Source organism: Pistacia vera, unplaced genomic scaffold (assembly GCF_008641045.1).
Source record: "Pistacia vera cultivar Batoury unplaced genomic scaffold, PisVer_v2 Contig31, whole genome shotgun sequence".
NCBI classification, from domain to species: domain Eukaryota; kingdom Viridiplantae; phylum Streptophyta; class Magnoliopsida; order Sapindales; family Anacardiaceae; genus Pistacia; species Pistacia vera.
In genome coordinates, this window is record NW_022196124.1 from 132,932 (window position 1) to 151,136 (window position 18,205).

Consider the following 18,205-nt stretch of genomic DNA (forward strand, 5'->3'; position numbering starts at 1 on the left):
TGAATATGCATTAAACTCAACGTGTTTGAATAATTATTAACCTCCAAATATAGTAATTATTTACATCTTCCATGTCTAATAATTAAAACCAACATTTAATTAGAAATTTCCAATCTCTAAGCAAAAAGTTTAAAGCCTAACACGACACTCCAAGCTTTGCTTGTATATGGCCAATGGTAAAAATACCAGGGTCCATGACAGATGGAAAACATCAAAAAACTTTCTGGTATGTGTTTTGGCATTGAGAATCGAGTCAAATATGGATGCCACGCCATTAAAAAGACAAGTCTGTTTTAACACTGTTGTTAACATTTATTCATTCATCAGGCTTTTCAAGATATCCAACTTTTCTGAGACAGGTAGCTCGCTGTTGAAGAGTAGCTGAAAATATGGTAGTTTTGGAAGACGGATGAAAAGCTAACACTACTACTGAGAAACTAGAAATTCCAATCCATGCAAGCAATAAAATTAAAGCAGGCCAGCTGGTTTAATATCATTTTTCTATAGAAGATTTTATTTTATTATTCGAGATATGTTTTGATGCACATATATGTATGTTGATTTTTTTTTTTCTGGTGGTATTTGGGGGTATCTAGGCTAACTTGCATGCACCTCAGTTAATCTCTCGGGACCCTAAAGTTAACGGTCAGGTAAGTTTTCAATGACTACCCCTTATTAATAGTCATGACGATTCAAACTCAGGACCTTTTGAGTAATATACGCAAAAATTCTAAGCAAACCATCAAGCTACCTAAAGGTAGTTTATGTTTGTTGATTTTGGTGTCACTCATTCATGAATGCCCACCATTTTCGCTTTGCATGGAGGTCTTGTAACTTTCAAACAGGGAATAGATTCTCTACCTCTTCTTCCATTTGTCCCTTCTTAGTTATTGAATAATTAATATAATTTTCTCTTTCTTTCTTTGCATGTGTGGTCTGTGTGTGTGCAGAAAGGGATCTTGAAGAGGACACTAAAACAAGTGGGGATTCATTAAATCAATCGATTATGATCAATTCATGCACGTTTTGTTTTAGGGAAATTGAATAATATTCATTAAATCCCATTTGGGTTTTGTTTAATTTGATATTTGTGATTAAAAAACTTCAAATAAATTACAGTAACATTGAAACTTCAACTGTTGGCAAATTTATATATATTTATGGAGACTAATTTTGCAAGTTTGGTGAAATAGAAATGCAGCCACAAAAAGTAAAATGGTAGGCAACGTATGGAAATGTTTAAACAATATTTCCGTGTTTATTATAAAAATATAATCAAACATGAATTAGGGATCACAGAGCGACCAATTCTTAATACGATAAATATATTGTGTACGTTTGAATAGAGAAGATAAAAATTAGAAAATAATAATAATTAAATATTCATGAATCAAAAAGTGGATCATATCTATTTAAAAAAAAAAAATTAAGAATACTATGTATATTCCATCGATTATTTGTGTGTCTATATAATGGTCAGATATAGAAGCTAACTCCTGTAGGGTATACTTATTTTGGATATATATTGATAGAAATTAACCTAAATATCACCATGGATAAAAGTTGAAACTCTAGCCCCAAGGAACTGGTCTGACGGTCAAGGAGGTTTGCTTCCTGCATTGACTTTCTAGGTTCGAACCTTAGGACTACTTACCATATTGTGATTTACCTAGTCATTTAGACTTGTAAAGTGTTTAAGGGATTTCGGAGATTAGTTATGATATACGCAAACTAGTTTGAACACCTCGATTATCCCAAAAAAAAAAAAGTTGAAACCCTGGCTGGCTTCCTTACCAAGAGAAATGGATAAGAATATATGGTTGGAATATCGGGTGGAGAAGGTTACATTAATTTTGAGGATTGAAACTAATAATGAGAGAGAAACAACTACCAGTCCTCAACTAACTGATATTCGCATCCCAGGATCCATCATTCAATGAGTTTGGTAATAATAGCAGTAATGCCAATTGGATTCTTACAAGTAATTATTTTCACATATAAACTGCAACATCTCTCTGCTACTGCTATCCTAATTTTACCATCTCATGAATTCTTAATTATCCTTCAGTAAACTTAAGGCTAGAAATGAAAATGCATGAATATCTACTGGATGCTGTTACAGCTCTGAGAATGAAATTCATAGGTATAGTAAATACAATTTACACCTCATGTAGGGACATTGATTCATTGTGTTATAGTCTATACGACAAACTATCCTATATCATGTTTATTGATGTTGTATAACGGTTTATTGGTTTATTTTATTATCATCTATAAATATTAAAAGACAAAATTTTAATGAAAATTTTTTATAACGAACAAAGTAAATCATTGTCTATTATTGTTTATTGACTCCAGTGAACATAAATCCATATTGTAGAATTATACAAACTTTGAAAACGTTAAATTGCATCTCTTCTAATAATTGAGTTTTAAAATGGTTGGTTGTGATGATCAATACCCCTTTTTTTTAACCAAAGTGTTGGACAACTTATATACACCTCGACCAATTTTTGGAAGAGATTAACATAGTAACACATTGCCAAGGCTAACTTACTTATATCGCAGATGCTAAAATAGAAAATCGAAACTAAGACTGTGATTGTGATCAATACCACACACTATAAACTGACAATGAAAACTTATGAATTTTTTCTTGGTCCAATTAGAAATTAATATAAATTAATTATCTAGTATTAATGCTTTGCAAAGCCTACGTATTCTCTATAAACTGATATTCTGGGAAATTTTAAATGATAATTGCCAGGTTAATTTGAGACAGCAAGCATATATCAATGCAGTTTTTGATGTTTCGTTGTCTGTTGATGATTGAAGAAACAGATACTTAAATCCAGAAAATATGCATGCATGGTCCGAGAACAATTAAACTTATAATACATTGATTAATTAATTAATTACAATGTAACATTTTTAATATGTAAACTTTAAGTTAATTAAAAGTATTAGTGCATGGTACTGATCAACGTTGGATATTGCCAATTTCATTTTATATCTTATTAGAGAGAGTTATTGTGTTTATGTCTCATATTGAACGTTGATCGAAAAACAGTTTGAGTTACACATGTCCATGTACATAATCTGGATTTTTTTTTTGAGAAATTGCCATTAGCTATTACCCAAAGGTACAGGGTGACAGAAATTCTAATATCACATGATTATCCTTCTATTAACGTTCAAAGGATGGAAATTATATATTTACTTCTCATGAACTTGTAAAATTATCAGGTTAAACATGATTGGAAACTCCTTTAATTTTGAAGATGAAAACGGTTACGTAGACCTCGACCTCGGAAAAGACTAGCGCAAAAACTCATCATTACAGTCCTCTACTTAAATCACAGATGTTCAGATGAGAAATCGAACCTGAGACTATGCGTATATCCATACTATTTTCAAACCTGTCCTAATCATCTGAGCTACCCAGGGATGTTAGTAATATGCATTTTCGCCCTAACCATCTATGTTTAAGCAATGCATTGGAGTTTTTCAATCACTATTTTCATCAGAAATTGTTGTAATCAACTGTTCAATGTTGTTCACATCTATTGGTTTTGATGAAGCATGAGTCACATTTTGTCTCAAATGGGTCAGGGCTTGTGATTTTACGCATTCAGCTTTTTCAGGATTTCCTTTCTACCATTAATAAATAGCTAGCAAAGAAGGTTTATACAAAATTCTAATTTAATGAAGAATAATACTAAGTGTACAACTCAATCTTACAATCTTCTCTCATAACTCTCGACATGACAATTCGTAATTAATCAGTTCGTAAAATAAATCACGTCTGCTTGTATGAGTCATGTTTACCCATTTGTGAGCTAACCAATAATAAATTGCCGTGTTGAGGGTTTTGAAAGAAGGTTGTGGACATACCGTTGTTGTTTAATGAAAAATACAACTTTAATAAATAAATTAAAAAAAAAAAGTTTGTCGTAATTTAGCAGAGAAATAGAAGCCAAAAAACTTCTCTAATTATAAAGGGCCTGGGCTCAAATAATACATCACAAAAAGCCCAAACTCATTTCTGTGGTGTTTATAGACTTCCTCTCTCTCTACTCTCCGTGCAACTCCAGCCACTAAGCAGGTTTCAATTAGTTCTGTCTCTTTTGGTATCCAAACCTTTGCTTTTTATTTTTGTTTTTTATGTTTTTCTATCAATTTTGACCACTCTTGGGTAACCCATTTGATAAAGCTTTTATTGATAATTTTTTTTAATAAAAATTATTCTTTTATGCTCCTGATTTTGTATTTTCTTTCAGGTATTCATGGCTTCCATTACTGCAAACTTGCCTCCACCATTGTTGGTTCAAGGTAGAAAGACCCTTTTCAGAACTCTTCAAAAGCTCCCATTATCTCCCATTAAAGGTGATATTTCTCTATCTACTCTGAAGCAGCTATATATATATAGTTTGGTTTAAATAATACTTTCTTCGATTGAATTGTGGTCACCAATCAGTTCCTAATCATGTTCTTTGTTATTTTATTGACATTTTGTAGCAGTTTCTTTGATTTTTTTTTTTTTAATGCATGTATGTTGATATTGTCAATAGGATACTGTAATTTAAAAGGAAAACTTGACATCGTTGGAGATTTAGCTTAGTTTTGAGTAGTGTTTGGATTTTGAATTGAGATTTGTGTTCATATGATCAATTTAAGTTTTGGAACGACTATTGGAATATGGATAACTAAGTATATTTTTAATTAATTTGTGTAACTACTGGTAAGTGAAAAAACATGGAAAGTTTAGGCCGGATTGTAAAGATGAAAGAGTTGAGCTCGAAACTAAATATTAATTTGATGATTTGCGGTGCTCGAAATTGATATCAAGTGGAGCAAAAATTCATAAGCTAGTGGTTCTTCTTTTAATAATTTAGACTTTGATTTATGTTAAGGTCATAAAAGTTTGACAGAAGGTGAAACCCTCAAGGGCTGGAATTAACTATTGGAAGTATAAACTGAATAATGCCGTGCTTGCAAACCCTATATTTTGATTTGTAAATGAGATATCAAAGTGAGGCATTAGAGTTCATTAAGTTCAATTCAATGTTCCACTCACTGCCTTTGCTGATTTGTTTGTTTGTTTTGTTGTCATTTTTTTTTTTCCACAGAGAGACAAAACCGTGTTTGTGTTGTTGTGAAAGCTACTGGAGAAAGCTCTGATTCTTCATCGTCCCTTACTATTGTTAAGTCTGTGCAAAATGTTGTGAGTACTCTTTTATCGCCTTCAGCCAAGTTGAAGTTAGTTGTGTTTTTGAGAAGTAAAAGATTATATTGCTTTTGTTTCAAACACAAATTGATATTTTTTTAAATGGATTTGAATTTTTTGAAACAGTGGGATAACTCTGAAGATCGGCTGGGACTGATTGGTTTGGGGTTTGCCGCGATTGTGGGAGTATGGGCTTCAGTAAATCTTGTTACTGTAATCTCCTGATCTCTTAATCTTAAACTTTATGACAAATTAATCTTCAGAAATCAGAACTCTTTACTTTTACAATCATGGGAAATACATATGTTAAGTGTTTGAGATGTTGGAGAAATTACTTTAAAATCCATTTGACTAGAAGTATTAGAATTGATGGTAGAAGGAATTGACATGAACTAGCTACTGAAAACATCTGCCATTTCTCATACAACAATTGTCTTCTTTCGCGACTGAGAAGATGGGAGGTTTATTGCCTTCAGTTCCTTATTTTCTTTGGTTTTTGATTTGAGAAATTCGAAATGTCAACGTTTCTGGAATGAATTACATAGCATTTGCACTGATAATATTTTTGTCATAGACATCTTTCACTTTTTTTTTGCCTCTTACAAGACATGCTTATGACTACTTGCATTCAGCTTTGTAGAACTTCAGATAGTAACAGTTGCTTTTCATATTGATATGAACAGGCCATTGACAAGGTGCCACTCATCCCAAATGTACTAGAATTCATCGGAATATTGTTCTCTACGGTAAGTATTGAAATACGTATTTAGAATATTTGCTGGTAACGGGAAAAGATCTTTTAAACCATTCATTTCTGTCTCTGTTATTTTGAATAATACATGCTTCTCATCTTTTGCATTATTATTAACTCAAACTTGTCTCCCTGCTTTTCAGTGGTTTGTATACCGCTATCTCTTGTTCAAACCCGACAGGTAATCGTATTTGCAGCTCATGATATTCATGAAAATAGCAACTACGATTTTATGTTTTAGAAGTCTATGATTTGTATAATTTTTCTTTAGTGTCATTCCCTGACTCATGTTTTGTGCTTCTTTGCTTACAGGGAAGAGCTGTTCCAAATAGTCAACAAGTCGATATCCAATATCTTGGGCCAGTGAATTGCGCTGCCAAATAACGTGTAATATAATCAAGTGTATAAGTTATGAATGTCCTATCTTTTCTCTTTGTGTGGATCTTATATGTGTATTATAGTGACAATGAAAGCACGGCTGAGATTTTCATTGGAAAGGTTACGCTTTTTTTAAGCTTCCTGATAGAACAATTCTATGGCGCTCTCATATCAAATTTCATTGCAAAAGAATTATTCATGACACAATTATTACTTGTCATATATGTTAAGAGTAAACGATTTTTTCCCACCCAAGGTTTGCCTTAATGACCCTTTCTCACCTAAAAAGTTTCAAAATACCACTTTTTCATATAAAGTTAACATTTTGTTATTACTTACAACCGATTCCCCTTTGTTTTAAAATTTGGATCGGACTGGCCGGTTGGACCGATTGGATCGGGATTTGGTAGTTTCTCCAGTCCGGTTCAGGTCTTAGGGGGTTTTTGTAATATTTTAAAATTATAAGGGTTAATTAGTAATTTTATAGGGGTGTTTTAAAGATATGTCAAAAGTTTAGGGATTAATTAGTATTTTTGGGGCATTTTTGAAATAAATAAAAAATTTAGGTATTAATTTGAACTTTTTTGGGAGAATTTTGTAATATATTAAAATTTAAGGGATTAATATGTAATTTTTTAAAAATAAAATTGTCGCCAACGTCATTGATCCAATCGGTTGACCCGTGACCCGAGTAGCAAAACAGGTTGCCCTTCGGTCCGGGTTTTAAAACAATGTGATTCCCGCATCGAAAATGCTCTCTGTCACTGCTATTTGAATCTCCGGTCTCCTCTCTAAGAAACCCTCTCTCACTTTGACACTTGATTTTTTGTCAATTGCTAGCCACAGCAAAGCTAAGTTTTTTTGTTCTTAGATAATTTTTGACTAATTCCAGTGGTGAATATTCAATCGGTCACCACCATTCGATCTATCGATCTCCACTCTACAAAAGCCCTATTACCCTGTCTTTTGGTAACTTTTCGCACGTCAGCCAAGAAAATGAAGTGTATTTTGGGTATTAACAGAATATAAACATTGGATGAGAAAGTGATATTTTGAAACTTTTTGGATGGAAAAATGTCATTAAGGCAAACCTTGGGTGAGAAAAAGTTGTTTACTCTATATTTTAATATATAAAATAACGAATATCAATTCAATAACGGTATTGATCAAACTCAAATTAAAGAGATTAATGTTTTTTTAAGGCTCTTTTAAATCACCATAAATTAAGTAATAAAGTTTAAGAGGAAAGAATCACTAATTCTAATAATTTTTTTTCATTTTAGTGAGTTGGAAAAGCTAATATTAAGTTAGTTAATAACCAACGAGATTTTCCCGCCAGTAACCGTTACTTTCCTTCAATACTAGAATCATTCAAAAATAAATTTCTAAATTGCTTCTTCTATTTGATGCAGTTTTCCCATCTCTCATTCTTCAATATTCATCTTACATTTTGATTCTTTGTTTAATTTCTGAAACAAAAATCCAAAATGATCCTTCATTGTAATTCTATCAAAACCAAGCTTAAAAAAACCCATTCCTCTTACGCTTCACTCTCCTCTCTTCTCAACAACAACAAAAATATATATGTTTTCACTTGCTGTAATTATCACNCCCAATATATAAAAATTTTATAAAATAACAAAAACACCCCCGCAGTGCCAGATTCCGGCCACCACTGCCGGAATCTGGCCGGAAAATTGTGTTACGACACAGACCCGTCGGATCTGTGTCGTAACACACCGATCTGGCCTTTTTCGGCCTCGACGGCCAGATCTGGCGTTTTCCGGCCAGATCATCCACGGATCTGGCGTTTTCCGGCCAGATCATCCACGGATCTGGCCGAAAAACGCCAGATCGACGTGTTACGACACAGATCCGATGGGTCTGTGTCGTAACACAATTTTTCGACAAGTTTTCGGTCTCGACGGCCAGATCTGGCCGTAGATCTGGTCTATTCCGGCCATATCAGCCACGGATCTTGCCGGAAAATGAAAGATCTACGCGTTACGACACAGATCCGATGGGTCTGTGTCGTAACGCAATTTTCCGGCCAGATTCCGGCGGTGGTGGCCGGAATCTGGCACTGCGAGGGTGGCGGGGGTGTTTTTGTTATGTTATAAAATTTTTATATATTGGGCTGTTTAGTCAAATTAGCAAACCTAGGGGGTTTTTTAGAAGTTTTTAAATTTATAAAAAACTAAAAATTAAACTTTCAAGGGTATTTTAGTCTTTTCACTATTATCTAACCAAAATCACTAACAGAACATAACGGAAGGTATCCATTTGTCGTTTCAAAACCTTTTGGGTATCAACTTGTCGTTTCAACAAACCTTGGGTATGCATAAGTCGTTCGGCCTATATTTTTTTATAAATGATTTATTAATATAATATTTTTGTGCATTTTGTTAAAATAATGTATAATTACAACCTTAAAACTTATCAATTTACATTTTAATAATATGAAACATTTGATTGGTAATTTCGTAACCAGTAAGTATTTAAAAAAAAAAAAACCCCTCATATTAATTTCAAGTAGTAATCAAACTGTTTAAAAACATCACATTAATACATATATAACAAATGTACCAATTATCAACCCTTAGAATTGTTGTTACACGTATAGTCCATTAACAACTACGACATGGTCATATGTGTTGCCCACAGTTCAGTCGTTATGTTATCCCATACAGTCGTCATGTTGTCTATAATACCTTGCTGCAGTTGACTCGGTCCCTCTCCATTTCCGTTATCTTCTGCCCCATTTTGGCCATCACAATATACTTGCTCATTACCCGTATTTTCAATATACCGTTCGAAGATAGGGTCCTCTATATTGTACATTCTGATAAAATTATGAAGTACACAACATGCCATAACAATCTTCCCTTGTTTGTCCAACGGGTAATTGTTCATTCCATCTAGAATACGGAACCGTCTTTTTAAAACACCAAAGGTCCTCTCGACAACATTGCGAAGTGATGCATGTCTATAGTTAAACAATTCTTGTGGCCCCCTTCGATTACGGCAGTGATCAGAAATATGGTAAGACACTCGCCTATGAGGGGCGAGGAACCCCTATTTATTTTCATAACCTGCATCCACCAAATAGTGTTTCCCTATAATAAAATCACACATGTTATTTGAATTCCAAGGCCTCAACAGTGGAGCAAATATGCTATAATATGTCAAGAAAATACTTATACCTGGTGAAGGATGTGGGAATCCAGAATTAGGATCATCAAGAATTGAATTTAAAACTCTTGAATCATGCGCATATCCTTCCCATCGAGTCACGACATAAGTGAACATCATCCTAAAGTCGCATACAGTCGTTACATTTTGTGACAACGTTCCTTTGTGATTCTGGTACCTATCGCCAAATTCGTGTGGAACTGAAGCGTATGCATATGTGCCATCAATGGCTCTAATATAGTCCTATCATCAAAATTGAATTTTAGTCATATTAACCGACTATCAACATTAATAACACAATGAACTTAACTATCTACTAATAGAAAACATAATGAAGAAGTACCTTAAAGAAAAGGCAATATTTTCGGTTGGTTGATATTTCCCATGGAACATCATTGAAGTCAAGTGGCCTGATAAACTCTGTCTTCAACTCACATATCGCCTCGCAAACTTCGCCAACATATCTAGAGATCATCTCACCTGAATGTTGGAAATCCTCCGTCATCGTTTGGATTGTCAGAATATCATAACTTGTTCTTCCATACTCGTCCTCTTAGTTGGTTGTAATTTCCCTTGTTGTGCCAAAATGTAACATAAGTATGTAAAATAGCCTTTGTCCATGCGGCACTTGTCAAAGATCATATTAGCATGACCATTGAGTACTTCCAACATGTACTCATGACCAATTAATATGGATGTATGTCATAGTTGAAACCCTGCTATTTCTAACACGGCAACACCGCAGAGTGCAATGGTTATATCTGTCAGTATTTCTTCTTCCTCATTTGCAGAACGTAGTCTTCTTCCTGTACGGCTAGACGATGCCATTTAAATCTGCATATTTGCAAAACATTGATCAACAATTAACAGTTGTTGTAGTACTTAGCAAAATTTAACAGTCAATATTTAATTCTAATGACAATCCATAACTCATATGAAACATGTAATCTCACATAAAACAACAGCACAATGAATAAGTTCATACAGTAGCAGACATTTGGGGACATTTTCAAATCAAGCTGCTGAACAGAAGTTTGATTTAGCCATAAAAGGACAAGTGCCCACTGGCACATACAAAACTATGGGCAAACACTTAGGACATACAATGTCATCTACAAATTGCGAAAGTCGTTATAAATCCAAGTAGCCTTTTCTTCGGGCGGGAGTTTCACGAATACCTCCCGCCACCCTAGATTTTGATATAAGTACTTTACAACCGGCATGTAAAACTCTATGGGTACTTGCATGGCCGTCAAGATGTCAATACAATTGCTTATGGAAAACGGATCAGATGGAGCACTAGTGTTCTCTTTGTCTCCCCCATCTCCACTACGATTGCTAGCCCTTGATCCCATAATCCTCCTCTTGATGCGTGTTTCCTACAACATGCAAATGTAGCAAGTATACTGGTCGCTCAAGTAATAGAGTGATGAGTGAGTATCGTTCCCACGAGGATTGTTCGCTAAGCACTAAGTTTCCTACTGTTCTCAAGTTGGAGCAATCAAATTCTTTTGGATTAATGGGAGCAATTTAAACTAAGACTAAAATAAAAATTGCTAAACTAAACTTTAACTATGAACGCAAGATGTAAAACACGGATAAAATCAATTCAAACAAACGGGTAGGGTTTTGACTTCATTCGGACTCCATGGGTTAAACCTAAAGAATTAAACTAAATTCATATTCACATGCATTGATTGTAAATCGAACTCTCTAAAGTGTCAAACATACCTTCTCAGGCTATGTTTTCCTACTCTTCCCTATTAATCTTCCGCACCCAACAAATTGAAAGTTAATAAATCTAAGCTCATTAAGCACAAGAATCCTAGATTAATTTCATTGGTTCTTGAATCTATCTCTAGCATCCAATACTACAATGGTGATTACCCAAGAAGCCTAACATGATTCATTTCTCAATCTCATCATGTTCATCACATATAAACAGTAGATTCAGAGTATTCACACAATCAAGCAAGTTCATATGAAAATACAATCATTCAATCAATTAACCCATGAAGTTCTGAACTACAATCAAAACCCTAACCTAAAATAGGTTAGTTCATGTCTAAATCAATAATACAATAAAAGAAACGAAAAATTCCAAGTTCAACATCATGGAACAAGAGAAAAGGAAAAGAATCTCCCCAAATTGACAAATCCACTGGTTTCACCTCGAATCTTCACACTTTTTAAATCAAGAATCACTCAAATTCAATCTAAGAAAATGTAAAAACTGATGTCTATCCAAAAACAAACTCCCCTGACAAAAAGACTAACTTTTTCTTTTATACCTTGCCCAAAATCCTCAGAAAACGCTGAAAAGTAAAACTGTGCGTTTTGAAATTTGCAAACGTCGTCGCGGCGAAGAAGAATTCTCGCCGCGGCGATGAAGTAAATGCAGATTTCGTGCATAACTTTCTTCACTGCGGCGAAGCTCCATGTGGAATTCTGAAATTCCAGAATTGCCCTCCACTTGCCTTTTTGCTTGAATCTTTGATCTTCGATGCTCTCCTATGGAAACAAGCCTCCTAGTGCTCCATTCTGCTTCAGAACTCTTCCAAAATCTGAGATCCGCTTACTTCTGAGTCTAGAAACTCTAAATCGCTCATTTTTTGCTCAAAATGTCCATTTTTGCCTGAAACACAAAATGTAAAGAATTAAGTAACAATTCAGGTCAAAATGAACTAAGAAGTATCTGAAATCCGACGAAAAAGTCTAATAAAAATAATATAATCCACGGATTATCAAATTCTCCCAAACTAAAGATATGCTCGTCCCCGAGCATAAGGTACAAAACTCACAGAAACAAAAACAACAAACCAACAAAACACAAAACACAAACACAACAAAACTGAAAAATGAACAAACACAAACAAGACTCAAACTCAACATACGAATTGCCTCGAAATTACACAAGTCTCAAAGGTTGTTGAAAAATTATTATCAGAAAATGTTCAACACTCCAAGAACTTATAAGCTACATCAACTATCTTCCTCTATCGGTCCACCAAGTAAGTGATCCCCACTTCAATCCACATTCCAACTTCTCGGATTATTTTATGCAGAATGCAAAGTTTATCAAATGGTGGCAGACTCTATAAGCCTAAATATCGAACTACTCTTCACTAATGTGGACTAGACATAGATAAGAATCAAAAGGTCTTTATAAGCTTGTAATGCTAGGCTCAGGTAGTGGGTTCCAAGAAAAAGGATAGGAATAACAAAGTAATAGAACTCGGTTTACCTCATGCAAACACTAAAATCACATCAATCTCCACTTCTTCTCAACCACCAATCAAAGTGCCAACCATTTCACACCCCTCCAACTTGTATCTTTCTTATTTCTGATTTTTTTTTTTTTTTTAATGAAAAGGAAACAATCAAATCAATTGAATTGAGGTGAACTACCTCTCTTATTCTTATTGCCCTTCTCACAACCCCCAAACTATTCTTTTAGTATATTCGCACAACTTTTCACTTTCTCTGTGTTTGCATTAGGCCCAAAATTCTCCTAAGAGTACAATAAAGTGTTTAGGCATAAGGATCGGACAATTTTTGGTTTACAAAGAAAAAATACAGCAATGATAATTCATAGGGCTCAAATGGGTGACTGGGGACAATTTCATTCATGGGTTGGTTGGAAAGGCTCAAACGTTCCAACAAGAATGCCTAAATCATTTCCTCAATCATGTCTAATCCTATAATTTCGCCTCAAGCACTTCTCTACTAGGTTCTAGAGTCCACCAACATTATCAAGACTTTACCTAAGCATAAAATGAATCTAAGCATGCCGAAAAAGTGAAAATGGTGGTTGAACCACTCAACAAACCTCAATCAAAATTCAGTCAATCAACAAAAACTTGAAGCAATGTTTAACATTTTTCAACAATAAAACCTCAACAATCCTAGTCTCATCATGGAATTATGCAATTTGTCATCGACAACACAACAAAAACATAAACATAACTTAAACAAAATAAAAAAAATTTCAAATTTTTCCTACCCCCAAACTAAAGATGACATTGTCCCTAATGTCACATTATACCCAATTAGGAATAGAAAACAAAATAGAAAAAGGTGCGAGATAATTCCCTGATTAATCCGTGCAGTTAAAGTTCTGTTCAACAGTGTGCACCCCCGTTCCTTGACTTTTTCCTCTATCAAAACATCTGTAAAAACAATTGAAACTGTGGTGTCCACTGTGTTAGAAAAATTCACGGACTAATATGAAAATATTACAACCCTAATCTCGTTTTTACATCAACTAGAAATTAAAACAAAAACTAAACAAACCAAAACCAAAAAGCAACAAATTAGTTCAAAGTTTGAAATGAAATACAAAAACAACCAAACACAATGAAAAATAAAAACAAAAATAGAACAAGTGTTCAGGTGCTCAATCTTCGGCTTCCTCTTCTTCCTCGGCGTCATCCTCTTTTGAATCGGAGCCTAGCCATTCATCTGAATCCCAGTCTTCCCACTGGTTTCCTGAAGTATAAATCTCAAATTTGTTGCAACAGCTCATTTGCAGATCATGTGTCTTTTGGGTCTGCTCTGCCAACCAATCTTGACGTCGCCCCATCCGTTTCAGCTCACCCATCATCTTCTGCATCATCTCTCTCATTAGGGCTATTGAACCGGATGCGGTGGCAACTGCTGTGGTTCTCCTCCTCCTGGTACCTGATCTAGGTCCTTCATTTGGTGGAGATGCAAGGTGTTTGCGGAAGTAGGCTGTGTCGAGGACTAGAGCAGCGTGGCTTAGTGGCTCATCCTTTTTGACCTCGATTCCTGCATTAGTGCACAACTGGGTAATAAGTTGGGGAAATGGAAAACCGCCTTACCCTGGTTTGGTTGCAGCTTGAATACTTGTCAGGATGATGTTCCCCACATCCATACTCTTCCTTGTGGCAATAGAATATAACAAAACTGCCTTAACACGCATCACTGTACTGTAGTGTGTCTCCGGCATCATTCTATCACAAATAAAATACTATCACAATCGAGCCATTGGTGTTAAACTAGTCCCCCTAATGGTTTTCTTGCCCTTCTTTGAAATTTTCCAAGAGGCATCTGATCGTGCTATGGTACTAAAGATCACCTCATCCCTTATCTGTGACCTCTTAACCTCCTCATATTCATCCCGGTCAACCTAAGGTAAATGGAAAAACTTATTTATGACATCTGCATCAAAAGCTACATCAGTACCCCTCACATAAACAGCCCCCTTATCACAATCAGGGAGGTTATCATAGAACTCTCTCACAAAGGGTCCTATAGCCGCATGCTCGGGTTCGCTCTTAAAACCTTCCCACTGTCTCCCTCAACTCCAATCATTTGCCTCATTTGCAGTTAATCCATGCTCAAGGATAAAGCCTTTATCTTTCCTTTGGACTGCCCCTTCATAGTGTTTCCTTGCCTCATCATTAATGAAATGATCGTCAACCTTCTTTCCCTTATTCTTGGCTTTGGATGGTACCTTGACTTTGGGTGCCATTTTCTACAATTCAACTCACAGTGCAACCCAAAAATTCAAGCCTAGGTTCCCCATAACAACCAATTCAATCCTGCAAAAATTTACCACACTTCCAAAAATTCGCACTATAACCCCCAAACTACAATTTTTCAAATTCAACCATACACTCCAAAAATTCAAAACTCCCACTCCTCAAAATCACACAACAACCAAAAAATCCTTCCTCAAACAAAATCAAAGCTCACAACAACCAAAAATTCACAACTCAACCAACAATCCACAAATTTCAGATCTAACAAATTTAAACTCGAAATTTTTGAGAAACAAGCTTAGAGAACGTGAAATCTTACCCAAATTAAGGAGTATTCGCCATCAATTGAGCCAAAATCAACCTAGAATGCAAAACCCCCAAATTTCTTGACTCAAAAATTCCGCAAAAATTTCACGAAAATTGTTGTTGAAAAGGGTTGTTTTGGTGTTTAGGAGGGTTAAGGAGTAAGAACTTTTGCTTGGAAATCACTAGGAAAGCTCTGCAATGAAAGTTGGAAAATTTTTCTCTAAATTAGATTTGAAAAGTTGCGTGAAAAGTGAAAAACGAAAGTGGGTATTTATAAAAAACAGTCGTCGCCACGGCGAAGTTCTTCGTTCAAAACCCAGGTCTCGCCGCGGTGAAGAAAAATACTTCGCTGCGACGAAAAATTACCGTGGCTACTCACCCTGGCGAGGAAAACTCTTTGCCGCAGCGAAATTGCCCTAGAGAAATTTCGTCCAACCTTCTTCGTTGCAACGAAGACAAATTCTTCACCGGGGCGAAAACTTACAGGAGCCACAACAATTTTCAGGGTGCTTCGCCCCGGCGAAGAAAAATCTTTGCCGCGGCGAAGTCTGGGACTTTTAAATTTTGTTTTCATACGATGTGCTTCGCCCCGGCGAAATCTGGAGCATTTCCTTTCCTTGCCTTAGCTGAAAACTTCACCTGAAACACCCAAAAACACACAAATTAAAAATCATTCAAACTCATAAGAAATTAAAAAAAATTCAAACACAATAAAATGGAAAACAATTGAGAACTCTTAGGTTGCCCCCCAAGAAGCGCTTGTTTATAGTCAGTAAGCTCGACTCTCTCGATTTTTCATGTCAGTCCAGATTATCCAAGTACATCACATCCCAGAATTTTCCCTTGTGCTTGAGCTTGTTTTGCTAATGATCTTTTTCACACAGGGTCCTTGTTGAGAGTTTCACCACCCATTTCCATCCCTTGGTCATTACTTTGGTGGTTCGACTCTTCTCACCGACTGCTTTCTATTTTCTTGACTTTCCCTCACCCTTTTTGAGCTAAGAGATTTGTTCCTTGTGAAAACACAATCTTGACTGTGGCTTATCTTGGAATTTTGTGCAACCCTTTTTTATGGTCCTTACTCTCGAACTGATTTGGTTTGACAATGCAGCTCTTAATTTCCACCTTAGGATTGTTCAGTTGGAAGGTTTCAATTTTTGCCTGGTCCACCACATCGATTTTTAAACATGACTCTTGTTTAGGTGGAGCTCTCATTGATTCAAGGACATTAAATGTTATTTCTTCATCTTGCATCCTCATGATCAACATCCCTTCTTGAATGTCGATTAAAGCTCTTCCGGTAGCCAGAAATGGTCGTCCCAGGATAAGAGAAATCTCTTTGTCTTCTTCTATATCCAATACAAAGAAATCCGCAGGAAAAATAAACTTGTCCATCTTAATCAGCACATCCTCTACAATGCCCTTTGGATGCTTTATTGATCGATCTACAAGTTGCAAGCATATGGTTGTCGGCTTCACTTCACCAATTCCTAATTTCCTGAAAACTGAAAAAGGCATAAGGTTAATGCTAGCACCTAGGTCACATAAAACTCGATCAAATGTGATATCTCCTATAGTGCAAGGAATAGTAAAACTCCCTGGATCTTTAAGTTTCGGGGGAAACTTCTTTTGTAAGATGGCACTGCATTCCTCTGTGAGCATCACCGTTTCCTCATCTTCTAACTTCCTTTTGTTTCAAAGATTTCCTTAAGAAATTTCGCGTAGCTCGACATCTGTTGCAATGCATCTGCAAAAGGAATGTTAATATGTAGTTTCTTAAAAACATCAAGAAATTTAATAAACTACTTATCCTGATTTTCTTTTCTAAGTCTTTGAGGAAAAGGCACGGGTGGTGTGTGATGCGCCAACTCTAGTGGTATCTCAGGGAATGACAATTTCTCTTTCCTTTTCTTTTTCCCTTCTTCCTGCTTCTGTTCATCTTTCCTTGGGCTGGGTGTTTTCTCTTCAACAATGATTTCTTCATCAACTTCCTCATCAGATTCTTTATTTTTCTTTGATGGATTTTCCTATTTCCTTGATTTTTTCACCTCTTCTAAAACTGTCCCACTTCTCAAAGAAAGTCCATTTACTTGCTCATGTGGGTTAGTCACTGTGTTGCTTGGTAGAGACCCCTGCGGTCTCTCATTTAACTTCTCGGCCAATTGCCCCATCTGTACCTCAAGATTCTGAATGGACGCCCCTTGATTTCTGAAATTTGTCCTCGTCTCATTCATAAAACCTGTGGTCTCTTGCATGAACTTCCCAAACATGTCCTCCAATTTTGTGACTCTTGGATCTTCCGGTTGATTATTTTTCCCCTGGTTGGTTGTTTGGCAATGCTCTTTGGTTCCATTGATTATTTTGTTGGTTCTGATTGCCCCAAGCCAGATTTGGATGATTTCTCCAACCCAGATTGTATGTGTTGGAGTACAGGTTGTTTTGTTGCCTCTAATTTCCTGCCAAGTAGTTCACTTGCTCCAATGATGAAGATGACAAAGCAAATGTGTTCCCCACTTAACACTCGTTGCTCACATGGTTTCCTGCACAGAAATCACAAGTTAGTTGAGGTGCTTGAATAGAGTTTACCTACATACTTTCCAACTGTTTCTGAAGTACTGTGAGTTAGGCTGAGATGGTTGTGAAGTCATCAACTTCATGAAGACCCGTAGATTTTCTTGATATTGCTCTCTCATTTGGTCTTTGACAGTTGTTGCTTGCCAAAAACTCAAGCAACTCATAAGCCTCCTCTGGTGTCTTATTCTGCAAGGCTCTTCCTAATGTTGCATCCACCATGGTTTGCACGTTACCCATCAGTCCATTGTAGAATGTTTGGACTTGAAGCCAAAC

The 18,205-nt window shown here is 35.7% G+C and overlaps 1 protein-coding gene across 4 annotated transcripts; it reads left to right on the top strand.

Annotated features, from left to right (window-relative positions):
* Positions 1 to 4,027: 4,027 nt before the first annotated feature.
* LOC116136204 (protein CURVATURE THYLAKOID 1C, chloroplastic) lies at positions 4,028 to 6,532 on the top strand. 4 transcript variants are annotated; one of them, XM_031421910.1, is made up of 7 exons: positions 4,028 to 4,105; positions 4,281 to 4,386; positions 5,130 to 5,224; positions 5,351 to 5,440; positions 5,911 to 5,973; positions 6,122 to 6,159; positions 6,291 to 6,532. In XM_031421910.1, exons 2-7 carry the CDS (start codon positions 4,287 to 4,289, stop codon positions 6,343 to 6,345), a joined length of 441 nt encoding a protein of 146 aa, XP_031277770.1. In that variant the 5' UTR covers positions 4,028 to 4,105; positions 4,281 to 4,286; the 3' UTR covers positions 6,346 to 6,532. The 4 variants fall into 4 exon arrangements, with proteins under 4 accessions (XP_031277770.1, XP_031277767.1, XP_031277771.1 ...); XM_031421907.1 differs by having other exon boundaries at positions 4,098 to 4,130; XM_031421911.1 differs by having other exon boundaries at positions 4,098 to 4,130; positions 5,354 to 5,440.
* Positions 6,533 to 18,205: the final 11,673 nt, after the last annotated feature.